The 15,889-nt window shown below is 24.7% G+C and overlaps 2 protein-coding genes and 1 non-coding gene across 4 annotated transcripts; 2 read left to right on the top strand and 1 right to left on the bottom strand.

Moving 5' to 3' along the window:
• The first annotated feature begins 263 nt into the window (after nt 1-263).
• Nucleotides 264-5,428, top strand: LOC122858297 (lamin Dm0-like). 2 transcript variants are annotated; one of them, XM_044161093.1, is made up of 5 exons: nt 264-1,063; nt 3,018-3,623; nt 3,719-4,364; nt 4,456-4,560; nt 5,273-5,428. In XM_044161093.1, the coding sequence occupies exons 1-5, from the start codon at nt 624-626 to the stop codon at nt 5,309-5,311; spliced, it is 1,836 nt and encodes a 611-aa protein (XP_044017028.1). In that variant the 5' UTR covers nt 264-623; the 3' UTR covers nt 5,312-5,428. The 2 variants fall into 2 exon arrangements, with proteins under 2 accessions (XP_044017028.1, XP_044017030.1); XM_044161095.1 differs by lacking the exon at nt 5,273-5,428 and adding an exon at nt 4,799-4,854.
• A 1,303-nt stretch (nt 5,429-6,731) lies between these two features.
• Nucleotides 6,732-6,804, top strand: Trnar-acg. The gene has a single exon. It is a non-coding gene; the product is annotated as a tRNA-Arg (tRNA).
• Nucleotides 6,805-11,496: 4,692 nt separating this feature from the next.
• Nucleotides 11,497-13,876, bottom strand: LOC122858296. Its single transcript, XM_044161092.1, has 7 exons — nt 13,639-13,876; nt 13,101-13,368; nt 12,784-12,948; nt 12,531-12,707; nt 12,250-12,372; nt 11,938-12,117; nt 11,497-11,816 (listed from the first exon to the last, which is right to left on the bottom strand). The coding sequence occupies exons 1-7, from the start codon at nt 13,778-13,780 to the stop codon at nt 11,720-11,722; spliced, it is 1,152 nt and encodes a 383-aa protein (XP_044017027.1). The 5' UTR covers nt 13,781-13,876; the 3' UTR covers nt 11,497-11,719.
• Between the last annotated feature and the right edge of the window lie 2,013 nt (nt 13,877-15,889).

Genomic DNA, 15,889 nt, shown 5'->3' with positions numbered 1-15,889 from the left:
TAGTAAAAAAAAAAAAAAAATCTATTTTATTATCTAAATAAGCTCCAACAAAATGTCAACCAACCTTCAATTATAATTAACAATAAAAAACATTTATAAAACATTTTAGTCTTTTGAAAATTCGCGCCCAAAGTATGTCGGTAAAATAGATTTACATCACAGATGACAGCAGTGTAGTATTTTTTTTTTTCAACGGTTGAAGCCGGCCATTTTGATTGTGCACCTCCCCCCTTTCCATGATCACCTCATCGGCGGGCCGGCACGGCGTGGGTTAATACATACATAAAATCCATCACACACACATCAACAAATACAATATACATATACAAATTTCACTATCAATTTTTTCATTTACAATCCGACTTGGTTCTCGTACACACGCATCCAACAAACGAGGACGCGGTTTGTTGCTCGTATTTATGCTGAGCTTGTTGATTATTTATCTCCACGTTAAATATTTATTGTGAATACAATATTTTCATTAAATAATAATAATATATTGGTATTTGTTGATAATAATAAAATAGATATTATTAGTGTGTTAATTTGTGAATTAATTTTATGTGTGCTGAATTAAAAATAAATTTATAAAGAAAATATTATTTTATAAAGTGAACAACAAAATGTCGACAAAATCAAGCAAAAAAACAGCGGCGTCGTCGTCGTCATCATCAACAGCAACAACGACATCAAATGTAAGCTCAATACAATCACCACAACCAAGTACATCAACTCCAAAAGTTGGTTCACGTCGTCCAGGTAGTCCATTGAGTCCAACACGTTATTCACGTCTTCAAGAAAAACATGATTTACAAAATCTCAATGATCGTTTGGCGTGTTATATTGAAAAAGTACGTCATCTTGAAACTGAAAATTCACGATTATCACGTGAAGTACAAACATCACAAGAAGTTGTAACACGTGAAGTTACAAATATAAAATCAATGTATGAAAATGAATTATCTGATGCTAGAAAATTACTTGATGATACTGCACGTGAACGTGCTAAACTTGAAATTGATACAAAACGTCTTTGGGATGATAACGAAGATCTTAAAGCAAAGTATGTATTCATTTTTTTATTTAACAATTATTATTATATGTATTTTAAATTGTCAAATGATAAATAAATAATACAGTTGTTTATTTATTTGTTAATGTCTTTTTAAATGGTTCTCAGGTCATTGATGTATCATCATCATCATCATCATTTTATTGATTAAAAAAACATTTAAATTATATTTCTCAATTTATCATTTTTAATTTTATTCAAATGTTGAGAAAATAAATATGTTCAACAGCCGGTGATTTTACATTCAAGGTTAACTGGAAAAATTACATTCGGCTTATCTTGGATTTAAAAAAAATTCTTTTGTTTGCTGGATAAGTCGATTTGCCCAGCCCTTTTTTATGTATAATTTCTCCTTTTTTTTTTTGAAATATCCCCTTGTAATTATTCCGTGTGGGTAAAGGGCAGGGCATGTCTAAATTTTGCTGTTATAAATTAAGCGTTGCGTCACTCGAAAAAAAAAAAATTATTACGACGATGATGTCAGCCGGCAATTCTATTATCTGTCATGAAAATATCGTCCCGAGATACCGGTTAGTTTTTTTTTAAAAAAAATTATACAAATTTAATTTTTAAATACGTTTTACATTGACAAATATTTAATCAATTTTTATCATTAAATTAACTTTATTTCTACTTCATGATAAAAAACAATTTATCATTTCTATAGAAAAAAAAAAATTTGTCGATTTTTATTCGTGTTTTCTTTTGTTTCGATTTTTTTCCTTCAACTATTTTAGAATTTTAAAAACAAATAGTAGTTTCTTTTTTTTTTTTCTTGAATGCAAATAAGATTGATGATAACACACACACACACACACACCTACGTGAAATAATAATAAAAAAAAAAATTAAATAAACTCAAAGGTCAAATTTCGAGGCTTCCAGATGTTCGATATATTTGCTGACTTGATTGTAAATATTTAGCATGTCATCATGAATGAATTTTTAAATGCAAAATGACATCATGAAATATTTATAAAAATAATATCGTCATCATTATTTTGGCAAGTTGATAATAAATTCCACCTTTTGCTCACGAGAATAAAAAAAAAAAAATAATTATACTTGGAGGATAATTGTCCAAATAAAAAAATCAAATACATTTAGTATTTGTTAATTGAAAAAATATATAAACTAAAATTAATATGATGATGATGATGATGAAAAAAAAAACTTGGTAAGAGTGTTTTTGCAGTTAGCAAAGTTGATATATTTTTACTGGATCCCCACATGCCAAGATGTTTTAATCATGTCTCCCGGATTTTTTTATTTAAATCTTACCAAGTAACTTTCATAGTTAAACTTTCTTTAAACATTATAATTTTTAATCATCAACTTTCAGATTAAATAAATAAATATATTTATTGGTCGAGTCGTTGTGTCCTTGATTCAACAAATGACTCAAATGAAAATCGAAATTTGGGTCACCACTAATATAAAAATAGAAAAAAAAAAATTCAATTTTTCATATTTGCCAACTTATTTTTAATTTTATTGTCATTTAAAATAATTTAGTAAACTCATTTGATTGTTTGTTTTTTCTTTTTATCATTTGAGATATTTTTTTTGATTAGAAAATAAATATAAGAATAAAAAAAATGGGGACAGTTGATTTAATATGGATTTTATATCTGAGAAATACTTGGTCAAGGATAATATGATAAATAAATTTCACTCAGACTGGTTAATTATTATGTTTATATTTATTAATGTTTATTTGCTAAAAAAATACTGAGCTATGAGTCAGCTCTATTAATGCTCCAAGATAAATATCAGAATATCAGATAAAAAAATTAAATATCAATTTTTTTGTTGGGTATATTTTTAGATACATTTCCCCTCGTCACACATGGCCCTCAATATATTTAAATTTAAAAAACTTATTAAGCCATGACGAAATACGAAAAAGAAAATAAAGTAAAATAATTTAATTTTTAATTTTTAGATTGGATAAAAAGACAAAAGATCATCAAGTTTCAGAGCGTAATTCATCAATTTATGAAACACGTTGTAATGATTTACAATCACAGTACAATCAATCACAAGCTGAAAGAAAAAAATTACAAGAACGTGAACGTGATTTGGAAAAAGAAGTTGAAAGACTCAAGGGATTACTTGATGATGCAAGAAAACATTTGGAAGAAGAAACACTTCAACGTATTGATTTGGAAAATAATATTCAAAGTTTACGTGAAGATATAAGCTTTAAAGATCAAGTATTCCAACAAGAATTAACTGAAACACGTTCACGTCGTCAAGTTGATATATCAGAAATTGATGGACGTTTGGCTGAACAATATGAAGCTAAATTACAACAATCATTACAAGATTTACGTGATCAATATGAAGCACAAATGCGTGTTAACAGAGATGAAATTGAATTATTATATGAAAATAAAATTAAAAATTTAACATCACATGCACAAAGAAATAGTGGAGCAGCAAGTCTTGCTGTTGAAGAATTACGACAAACAAGAACACGTATTGAAACTCTTAATCAACGTATTGCTGAACTTGAAGCAAATAATACAACTCTCAATGGTCGTATTAGGTAAAATATATTATTTATTTATTTATTCATTATTTAAACTTACAATAGTATAAATTATTAATAATAAAATTGTTTTTCTATTTTAATTTGTTTAGAGAGTTGGAAAATCTTGCAGAAGGTGAACGTGTACGTCATGCTGAAGGTTTAACATCACTTGAAGCTGAATTATCAAGAATGCGTGATGAAATGGCACAACAATTGCAAGATTATCAAGATTTAATGGATACAAAAGTTGCTCTTGATCTTGAAATAGCAGCATACAGAAAATTATTAGAATCAGAAGAGGCAAGATTAAATATAACACCTCATTCAACATCAACATCATCAGTTACTGGTAGAACAACACCATCACGTCATACACCAATTAGAGGTGGTAAACGTAAACGTACATTACTTGAAGAAAGTGAAGAACACAGTACAAATGATTACAGTGTTAATGCATCAGCACGTAGTGACGTTGAAATAAATGAAGTTGATCCACAAGGTAAATATGTTAAAATTGTTAACAAAGGAAATAAAGAAATTGCATTAAGTGGATGGCAAATAATACGTCGTGCTGGTGCATTAGAAACAACATTTAAATTTCATCGTACAGCTAAAGTTGATGCTGGTGCAAGTGTTACTGTATGGTCATCAGATATTGGTGCTAATCATGAGCCACCATCAAATATTGTTATGAAAGGACAAAAATGGTTTATTGCTGATACCATGATGACAACTTTACTCAATAATGATGGAGAGGTAAAATTAAATTTTATAATTTTAACATTATTTTCATTTATAAAATAAAAAAATAATGCTTTATTTATTTTTTAATATTTATTAATCATAGGAAATGGCAACATCTGAACGTAAAAGACAAATGTTGTCTACAACTGTTACAAGACATCGTGAAAATTTAAGCTTCAGACCAACAGAAGAACTTCATCATCAACAGGTAAATTAATTAACTAAATTATTATTGAAAAATAATTATTTATTTTAATATTTATCATAAATGTTTAACTAATTTTTATAAATTCATTTATGTTTATTTAATTATTTATAATAAAAATTCGTTAAACATTGTGTCTAGATACAAGCAGTTTAGATATCAAAAGAAAATTAATTTTAGAAAATAAAAATTGATGAATTTGGGTGGGATTATTATAAATGCTAAAAATTCTTGTTCATAGAAAAAATATTTCTGGCAATATTGAGATGGGCAGGAGGCTCTGATGGGCAGCCTATGTAAGTTGCAATCACAATAATAATTGATGTTGATAATTTTTTAATCTTGTTACTTATCTATCATTTATTTTATTAATAATAATAATACACGACAATGGTGACGAACAAATGACAATTACTATTTATGTTGCTTAACTGTCATTGGCACGCAGTTTTAATAATAATGCTTTGCTAAATAAATTTATTACAAATACAAAATAATAAAATTTAATAAAAAAAGAACAACAGATTTAAACAGGCAATAATATAAATTTAAAAAAAAAGACTTTTCGCTATCAACAAACTGCTTGTCATCACTGTGACTACTTTGGAAGAAACAAAAATAAAAAAACATAATTTGTAGATACTAAAAGAAAAAAAAATTAACATTAATAATTTATTTAAACAATTCATTTTAATATTATTTATTTATGTTTCAGGCTGATCCACAAGGCGAAGAGCGATGCAGCATTATGTAACCACCAAGTCCAAAATTTATTTTTCATTTAAAAAAGTGTTTTTAATTAAACTTATAATGAAGATTTTTGTGTTGTACAAATTGTCGATAATGTTAACGCGAAAAATTATTATAATGAGTTATTTAATAATTGCAAATTTGCAATGTAATGACGCATAATTAATCCTCATAAAAAACAAAAAAAAAAAAATCAAAAAAACACTTATGCGACCACAGTTTGTCTTTAAAAAAAAAATGTATTTCGTTTGAATATTTGATTAAGAACTTTTTTTTTTTTTTCTTGTTTAAAAGTAGACTTTGTAATTCATACTAATTATTTAATTACTATTAATTTTTTTTCCTTATTTTTCTTTTATTAAAAAAGAAAAATAATAAAGTTTTCGTCATTATGCAGCTTTCGTATTTTTTTTATAATAAAAAAAAAAAAGAAAAGAAAAAATATTATTTAATAAAGTCTCATGTCTACCATATTAAGCTCTCTTTTTTTTTTTTTTTTTTTCTCTCAATGTGCACAATCAAAATTAACTAAAACGACAACAAATATTATGACGATAAATAATTTATAATAACGATATAAACAATAGTATATCGCCATATAATTAATAATAAATAAAAAAAATATAAAAATAAAAGTTTTTTGGTTAAATTTATTGACTAATATTTTTTGTTTTTTTAAGTCATAAGTTGTAGGAAGTTGTAGAAACAAAAATTAATACTTGATTATACTTATTCATTCATTGAAAAAAAAAAAAATATAGATTTAAAAAAAAATAGCATTTATATTTTACAAATTGCAAAAAAACTTGAAAATTGTGGAGTACACTTTGTAATGCTGCCTCATTTATTTTTTTGACAACAGAGAGCATAATTTATGTAAATTTAAATAATAATATTGTGTAATAAAAAAAAAATGTTTTTAAAAAGAAAATTACTAGTTTTATTTTATTGGTTTTATATTCAATTGATTTCATATTTACTTCATCACACATCAAAAAAAAAATTCATTAGTTTTTTTTTTTTATTTTATTTTAATTTGTAAGAAAAATATCAATTGATTATTGATAATGTTTATTGTATAGAATATTTTAAGTATATAATTTTTAAAAATATCTGATTTCATAAATTTGATATAAATTAACAAGAATAATAATTATTTTTTTCTTTATTATTTTATCTATTTTTTTTTTTCTTATTTGCAATGTGATAATGACTTATAAATTAATCCATGCAGGTATAAATGAATGTATTTTTAATGTTTGTTTTTTTTTGGTAAAAATATTTCTACAGAATATTTCGCAATTTTTTTTTTTTATTTTATTCAGTATTATTTCTTGAATGGAGATAAAGTTATTGTGCCAATTGCGATTTTCACAACTCCCGTTTCTGAAATATTTTTTTTTGTACGTTGGTAAACACATCACGGTCTTGTGGCGCAACGGATAACGCGTCTGACTACGGATCAGAAGATTCCAGGTTCGAATCCTGGCAAGATCGAAAAATATTTTTTTGGAAATTCTGGATTATTATTTTTGCATAAGGAAGAATAAATACAATAAGTAATAAATAAATGTAACAGACAAGGACGAGTACCATGCCACAACACTTACAACAGGCTACATACGATCATAACAATCACAACATAAAAAGAAGAACTGTAATCAAATGCCGGTTCTTCGTTGTGTGATTGGTTGTCTCTCGGGTCCCTAACTTGATGTTGTTTCTCTCTCTCTCTCTTTATTTTAATTAATAAAATAAATTTATTATTCTGTTTCTTCGTCTGTTTTTTTTTTTTTTTTTGTTAATTTTATAATATTCTGGTTGGCAACGGTTGCTGTGGGGTGAAACATTTTATCTCTTTTTTTTAAAAAAACTAGCTGATAAAGCTTCGCGCTTTAGACTTGAATGTGGTTTTTCCGGGAATTTTCAAAAATACTATTTATAAATAATAATATATAAATTTTTAACACTTACGTTTTATTTATGATTCAAATTTCGCGCCACAAATATAAAAAATTCGCCAACTAGCGAATATGACGCGCCTACGGAGATATTATGGAAATAGTCTGGAGATTACTCCGTAAATATCTCCGGAAGTCTCAATTACGTAGAAAATTTTTAATTTTCAATGGCCACACGCCCTAACAAACGTTACCAGATCTTTTTTAAAATTAAAATTGTGACATTTATGTTTTTTTTTTATCTAATCAAGTTGCACGCTTTATACTTATGTTTGATTAATATTTTTTCAAATTTATTTATTTATTTATTTATTTATTTATTTTGAATGAACCAAGCACGTGTATACATATATATATACCTATATATTTATATACATTTTTCTTTTTTACAATAATTATATGTAATTATAATAAATTTGCAAAAATTTTTAGCTATAAAAAAGGAGAATGTAATTTATCTTAATTTATAAATTAAAAATTTTTTTTTCTTATCTTTAAATCAGGTATTTTTTCTCGCCGATATTCCTTGTATTTATAGGTCGCCATAAGACGCGAGCTCCGCTGGTTTTTTACCGAGCATTAAAATTACCAATTTTGGTAATTTTTTTTTTTTTTCTTATTATTGTTATTGTTGTTGTATTATTTATATTTATTTAATCAAGAGAAAGATTTAATTATCACAAATTGTTTGTTTCTTATAAATTATTAATTTTTGATGTATTTTTTTTTTCTTCTCCGTGACAATAATACAAACAATAATCAAGTTGGAATTTATAACAACCACAAAACACACAATAAGCTAAACGTATTAAAAAAAAAAAACAAAAAAGATTAGCTACAATGACGTGAAAAAAAAAATAATAATAAAAACACAAAGTGAGTAAACGAAATTAAGCAAAAAAAAAAAAAACGTCAACGTGTATATGTGTATGCGGATGTACGAGAGTAAAATATATTAAATTTTTTTGTTAATTGAAATTATAGAGACTTAAATATTTATAAAGTTGTTTGGAGTAAATATGACAAAATGATAATTAATAAAATTATGTAATTTAAAAATTTAAGAAATTAAAAAAAATTTTAATTAAAAACGTCAGCAAACGCGAGAAGAAACGAGGGATACGCGAGTAGGCAGATCAAAGGCGAGTAGTGGGCAGTATAGTGGGGACAAGTTTTCCGACCCCCGCGGATTATTCTTCCATCCATAAAATTATTATTTTTTTTCGTAAATATATATATGTATTGATTGCTTTTAATAATTATTTAATGACAAAAAATAAAAAAATTGGAAAAAAAAAAAACACACACACACACACAAATGATTTTAAATTAAAAATAATAAAATTGTAAAATCATCAAAGAATTAATATAAAATATAATGTAAACAAACAATACGTTCCATTGAAAACTACATGGATTATCAAAAAAAATATCGAATAATCAGTTAACAAACGATTATTAATCGGTTTGACAAAATAATCGATTGGCAAAATAAAAACAAATATAAAGTATACCCATGGTTTGACTATCCCGAGAAAAAAAAAAAAAAACCAAAAACTCGAAGTTTGAGTATTTACTATTTTTAACGATTCTTATCGATTATCTATTTCTATGTACAGTGTGGCTGAAAATCCGCATGCAGTTGTTGGTTGTTTACCAATCTGGTGACATATTGAATCATAACTTGATAATTTTATATTGAAAAAAAAAAAAAAAAACTTGATAATTTTTATTGATTATAAAAGTGCTTTATATTGACGATATAAATAAAATGATTTTCATTTTACGTAAATTTAAGCAATGGTCTCCTGAAATACTTCGTGAAGGAAAACGAATTATTATAAATTATATAAAAGAAAAAGTTGAAGAAAAAGTTGAAGAGAAATTAGAATTATTAATAGATAAATATGTGTTAACTTCAAAACCAGTTGAAACTGAAACTGAAGTTTATGAAATTGAAGAAGTAGTTGATTATGTTGGAATTAAGAATTTAAATATTGAAAAACCAGGAGAAATGGTTGTTAATTATTGGAGCCCAGAACAAGAGCAAGAACAGATGAATTTCATTATTGAATGCTTCAAGGATTTCATGGCAGTTTAATATAAGATCCAGGATAAACTGCTAAATAAAAAGTTTATTAATCAAAACGTAAGTTTATTTTTTAATAAATTTTATTAAATAATTAAATAAATATTATTTACTAATTTAATATATTGTATATTATAGAGAAAAAAAAAACATGGCGAATGGTCATTAAATTTATATGAGAAAAAATAAACAAGCAACAACATCACCAACAACACAAAAGTCCGATCAAAGAATAGAGTATAATTACAATGAAATCAACAACGTCATCAAGATTTTGGACGTAAATACCAACAACATCACCAACAACATGCGCGAGCATAATCAATCGTTATTATGTACTTGATATCTTGCTTCTTATAACTTAATTTTTTTTTGACAATTAATATGTTTCTTTTTTTTGTAATTTCTTACTTATTTTGATTGACTCAATTAATTTTTTTAAAATTAAATTCACAAAAATAGCATTAACAACAATGAATTTATGTCTTCAAAAATTTATAAACTTTTTCACTTTTAGTAATAAAAAATATAACACAACTTTACTTTTAAGTTGTTGTAAACAATAAAAAAAATAATATTTGTTTTTATTAAAAAAAAAAAAAAAAAAAACTCAATTTTTTATCATCACACTAATAAACAAATAATTTTTTGTTTCTTGGTATAGATAAGAAACTGGGACTTAGTTCTTTAGCAGGATCATGTCACCAGAGAAAGCAGAGTGAGAATGACCGTGCAAAAGTTCAAATACTTGTTTTCCTCTAAACCTTTTTTTCCAATGCAAAAAAGTTATTGATCTTTTTTTTTTTTTTTCCTTTTTCATTTATCCTGGATTTTTTTAAATCAATTTTTTTTTTTTTTTTTTTTTTTAATTCATTTTTTTATTATATAATAATTGTCGTTTGTTAATGATAAAATTTCAACAAATTCAATAAAAAAAATAAAAAAAAAAAAATTTTCTTCAAGAATGTATGAAAAAAAAAAAAATCATCAAAAAAAATTATTAATTTTATACATAACGCACAAACAAAAAGGGTGGGGGGATGGCACAGGGATGTTTTTGAACAGAAAAAGTTTTATTACTGCAGGCTTTTTTGCACATATGAAAAATATTAATTTTAATTGAATCATCATTAGCTAAAAAAAAAAAAGTAAATACCCAGCATCTTGATATTTGAAGTACGTTATTTTATAATTTTAAAAAATTTATTAAGGATTTAATATTTTGGTTTTTTATTAAATTTTTCGTGGATATAAATCAGCTAGTCAAGTAAATCGAAAATTTTGTCAACGAAGAGTTCCTACATGAATTTTTCAAGTCTATCAAAGAGTTATAATTTATTGACTACAATAAAATTAGGATTTTTAATTAATAAAAAAATAATAATTCACATGACTTTTATTTTATTACAGATGGGTTTTTTTGTTTGTTTGGAGAATTAGTGACAATTAAATATTGATTTTAAAAATGGTTTATACGAGCTTCGATATAAAAATAGCATACTTATTTTACATGTCAAATCGCATGCATCATTGAAATGCTACTTGGTACAATTCTTGTACTATAATTCATGCAAGTGTTCATTAACAATGATAATAAAAAGTATGATAATTTATCTTCTTATTTTATTGTTTTTTAGGATATTTGCATTGTTGATTTATTTGAAGAAAGACAACATGTTGTCAATGATAATAGTCAAAATACAATGATTGCAGAAAATATAAAAACAGCTGAAAATGATAATTTAATAATGAAACAAATAATGATTACGGTTATCGATGATAGAAAGAGAAAAATGATTAAAAACAGTATATTAATTATTTTCAAAAGAAAAAAAAAAATTAGATTTAATGTTGTATAATTGAAATGTCATAATTTAAACAAAAAAATTGAATATTTATTAAATGAACTTAAATCTACTTGTAAAATTACTATTTATTCAATATTCATACATTTTTATGAATATATTAATATTATTTTTTTGAATCTAGTAAATCAACAAAATAAAAATAAATAGAACAAATTTATAGGAATTTTTCTTAAATGCATGCAATGCAAGTTTTATTTTCAATAAAAGATATATGAAATTTATCATAAATATTCAAATTCGTTTTGAAATTATTTTATTTAAGTCACGTTAATCAATGTCAATTTTTAATAACAACTCCAAGAAACAAATTAAGCTCAGTCACATCAAAGCTTTGACTTGTTTGATATAAATACAGTTTTTTTTCATTAATAATAATTTTTTGCTTTGCAATAATTATATTTTTTAAAAATAACGACTTGCTCGGGAACCAAATCGGTATCAATATAGGTTCATGGACATCATTAAATATCTAGTGACATTCAAGATAGATTTTACTACCGTGAATTAAATGCCTTTAATTTTTGCGTCCAACTAAGATATGTTTGTTCACCAACTTCGAAAATTTCGCAGATCAGTCTATGTCGAACGACACTGTAAAATAAAAATAATATTATTAATAATATGTATTTCATATCAACAATTTATTAAAGATATAAATAAACTCTTGACAATCAAAACAGTTAAATATTTTTCACTCGATAAAACAACTTACAATTTATCACCATCTTGTGTTTTAAAAACAACTGCACCACTATCAATTACTAATTCACATGTTTTCATTTCTTTAGCTAAATCGTTCCTTGAAGATACTTTTTTAATAGCAATTTGATTTTGTAAATTTTCATCTAACTTTTTGTCACATTCAATATTCACTATTTGTGTAAAATAATATCTGTAAAATATAAATAATATTATTAATAATGTATGCTTATTATCAACAATTTATTGGAGATATTTATAAATAATCAAAAACTCTAATAATAAAAAAAAATGATTTAAAGTTATTGTTTAATATTCAACTTACACTTCATCACTATTGTCTTTTTGTATTTTTACTCTAGTATCACCTGATGAACTAAAACTGCCAATAATTGGAAATATTTTCTTAAAATTAGAGTCAGAAGGAGTGCAAGAAAAGCCTGTCCACCTGTAAAATAAAAATAGTATTATTAATGATGTATATTTTTTATCGTCAGTTTGTAAATGATTAACAATTGATATATTAATTAATAATAAATATTTCAAATGAATAATTCTTATAATGAAGAAAAATCTTTCAAAATTATTGATTAATAATCAGCTTACTTTTTCAGACTTCCCGGTGTTTTCATGGTCATTTTACTACCTGGAAAGAAGTAACTAAATTTACCCTCTCTCTGTGGTATTATTTCAGGTTGCTCTTTTTCGTTAGCAGCTATTTCATTCAGTAAAGTTTCAGTCAATTTTTTAACTTCAAGGCCCACTGTGTGATGGAAAGTAAATCTGTAAATTTTCCATTAAAAGTATATTGAAAAAAAAACAATAAATAATCAACATTATTAATAAAAATTTAACTTACGTAGTATTACCGTCTTCTGTGTTTAATTTTAATTTACCCTTATCAAGAAATCCATTAAATTTACCAACTGTTATTGCTATTGGTTTTCCTTTAAAAAATGGCTCTTGTATGTTTGCATCCAATTCTTCGCTAATTATTAAATTACGCGTGTTCTCGTTAGTAAAACTGTAAAATAATAAAAAAAGATGTATTATAGAAATAAATTCTCAAACTTTCATAAAATAGGTTAATATATTATTCACTTTATAAAATAATAATTAAACACTTTTAATTATCAACAAATTGTTCAAGATATTGTTGATTAATATTTAACTCACGTTTTTTCATCATCTCGTGTTTTTATGTTTATTACACCGTCATTAAATAATACACTAGACGTAATAATTTTTGATGGAATTATAGAATACTTTAAAGTTTCTTCTTCGACTTCATCCACCATGTCCAAATCTTCCCAAAATGTAGGAGTTTTTATAATGACAAAAGTGCAGCCAACAACAATAACTGTTAATGGAATTGTAGAATACCATAAAATATTTTTGGTAACAGTACTTATTATATTCCAATATCCAGCTAATCGTTTTTGAGCTATATAAAAATTAAAATAAATTATTTTAGTAATTATACTGTTAAATGTAAAATATATGATACTTGATTAATTATATTCATTTAAAATTAAATAGTATAAAAAATAATCAATTTTAATAAAAATAAAATTTTGTCAATAGTAAAAGTTGAAAAGTCAATCGAAATACATGTGGCTCTAAAATTTCAAATCCTGTTTTATCATTCGGAACCTTTCAAATTTTATCTATTTTCAAAATTTTCTTATATAATGACAAGAATAACATGATTTACCTGATGTAATTGAATTTTTGGTTACATGACTAGAACCATTTCTCACGTGGCACATGGATTGTAGATATTTTGTTGTGTTATTATTTGGAACATATCTTGTTTTTCCAATAAGACGCAAACCTATTCTCACAATTCCACTCATTTTTTTAATTTAATTATCTTTTCTAAACAATCTATTAATATTAATTGAGTTATTAACAATATATAAAGTTGATTTGATTAGACGCGCTAGACCACGTGCGAGCAGAACTGTCAGATGGCAAACCAAGAAGACTTTGTTGTCCAAGAGCTGTCAGGTATGGTAAGGTACTGAAAGAGGTACAGCGCCACGGTGCGGCTAGGACCAGCTAGGACGAAGTCAAAAAAAAAGCGCCATCATTATTTCAGTACGAGGGCCAATAAAAGCGCTAAACTTTAAATTGTTGAAAAAAAAACTGGTATTGAGACGTGGTCATCTGAGTTTAATCCTTTTTTTATTAAATATAAAATTTTAATACCAAATTTGGTCAAAATCTTCCTTACTGGGAAAAGCTTTTTTTTTCCCTTGAAATATAAAAAACAAAAAAAAAAAACACTTGTCTAATTCATTTAATTTCATTTATGATTATTATTTGTGATAAAAATTAAATGGAATAATGATTGATAAAATAATATAAATATGTTATTATAAATAAAATTGAATTAAAAAAAAAAATAGATAAAATTAGTTGAGAAGGTTGTTTGACAAGTTTTTAAATTTTAATTGAGCTGAATGACGTAATAATATTTTTCAATTATTATATTGTTTAAAAATTTACCATCATAAACGAAATATATAAACTAATAAAAAATGAAATATTACCACAACAATATTTCATATTTATTAACTATTTTTTTTTCTTATAATATTTACTTTTACTTTTATTAAGACTTTTTATTATTTGATTTTTTTTTTAAATTCAAAATGAACGAAAAAATCCTAATTATTCAAATGTTTTGGAAGAAAATATTTATTTTATAATAGGTATTACAATTTTAATTACAAAAAAAATTAAAACATGGGATTAATTATGGGATGATTCAAGGTAATGAAAAAAATATAATTACAATATATAAATTTAATGGTGTAGCCCGCAGTGGATTGAACCGCGCCCATAGGTCAGATCCCTATACACAACGCTTCTTCATGTCTTCTTGGGTTGCCATCTGACAGTTCAGGTTCTGCTCTCACGTGGTCCAGCGCGGTTTACTCCGATCAACTTTATATATTGTTAATAACTCAATTAATATTAGTAGATTGTTTGAAAAAGAAACCTAAATAAAAAAAATGAGTGGATTTGTGAAAATAGGTTTGCGTCTTTTTGGAACAGCAAGATATATTCCAAATAAAAACACAACGAAATATCTACAATCCATGTGCCTCGTGAGAAATGGTTCTAGTCATGTAACCAAAAATTCAATTACATCAGGTAAGTCATGTGATGTTATTCTCGTCATTCTCGTCATTATAGACGAAAATTTTTTAAATAAATCAAATTCAAAATTATAAACGAAAATTGAGCGGTTCCTAATGATAAAACAGGATACTTGAAATTTTAGAGCCACGTGTATTTCGATTAACTTTTCAATTTTTTCTATTGACAAAATTTTATTTTTAATAAAATTGATTATTTTTTATATACTATATAATTTTTAATGAATATAATTAATCAAGTATTATATATTTTATACTTAACAGTATATTTATTGAAATAATTTATTTTAATTTTTATATAGCTCAAAAAAAATCGGCTGGATATTGGAAAATAATAAGTACTGTTACAAAAAATATTTTATGGTATTCTACAATTCCATTAACAGTTATTGTTGTTGGCAGTACTTATATTGTAGTAAAAACTCCTACATTTTGGGAAGATATTGACGCGAAGATTGCAGCTGAAGAAGAAACTTTAAAGTATTCTATAATTCCATCAAAAATTATTACATCCAGTGTATTATTTGATGATGGTGTAATACAAATAAAAACACAAGAAGATAATATACAGTAAGTTGGATATTATATTCACTAATTTCTTGGACAATCGACTTTATTGATTGTTTGAATTATTTAATAAATATTTTATTAATACTGAATAACGTTGATCTATTTTATAAAATTTAATTACTTATTTACATCATTATTTTTAAAAAGTTGATTATTCATTTAAATCATTATCTATTATTATTTTACAGTCTTATGAACGATAACACACGTAATTTGATGGGAAGCAAA

The sequence above is a fragment of the Aphidius gifuensis genome, linkage group LG5, assembly GCF_014905175.1.
Source record: "Aphidius gifuensis isolate YNYX2018 linkage group LG5, ASM1490517v1, whole genome shotgun sequence".
Taxonomy (NCBI): Eukaryota; Metazoa; Arthropoda; class Insecta; order Hymenoptera; family Braconidae; genus Aphidius; species Aphidius gifuensis.
The sequence above is the reverse complement of the archived record's forward strand: the minus strand, read 5'-3'. Positions and strand labels throughout refer to the sequence as shown.

What these genes read in the sequence shown, in the direction of transcription:
- LOC122858296 (XM_044161092.1), bottom strand. Translation starts at nt 13,780, where the DNA reads ATGAGTGGAATTGTGAGAATAGGTTTGCGTCTTATTGGAAAAACAAGA. An exon ending in CAAAAATTCAATTACATCAG is followed by an intron (nt 13,369 to 13,638) that starts GTAAATCATGTT and finishes ATTTTTATATAG; the next exon opens with CTCAAAAACGATTAGCTGGA. An exon ending in AAAGACAATAGTGATGAAGT is followed by an intron (nt 12,118 to 12,249) that starts GTAAGTTGAATA and finishes TATATTTTACAG; the next exon opens with ATATTATTTTACACAAATAG.
- LOC122858297 (XM_044161093.1), top strand. Translation starts at nt 624, where the DNA reads ATGTCGACAAAATCAAGCAAAAAAACAGCGGCGTCGTCGTCGTCATCA. An exon ending in AACGAAGATCTTAAAGCAAA is followed by an intron (nt 1,064 to 3,017) that starts GTATGTATTCAT and finishes TTTAATTTTTAG; the next exon opens with ATTGGATAAAAAGACAAAAG. An exon ending in AAGAACTTCATCATCAACAG is followed by an intron (nt 4,561 to 5,272) that starts GTAAATTAATTA and finishes TTTATGTTTCAG; the next exon opens with GCTGATCCACAAGGCGAAGA.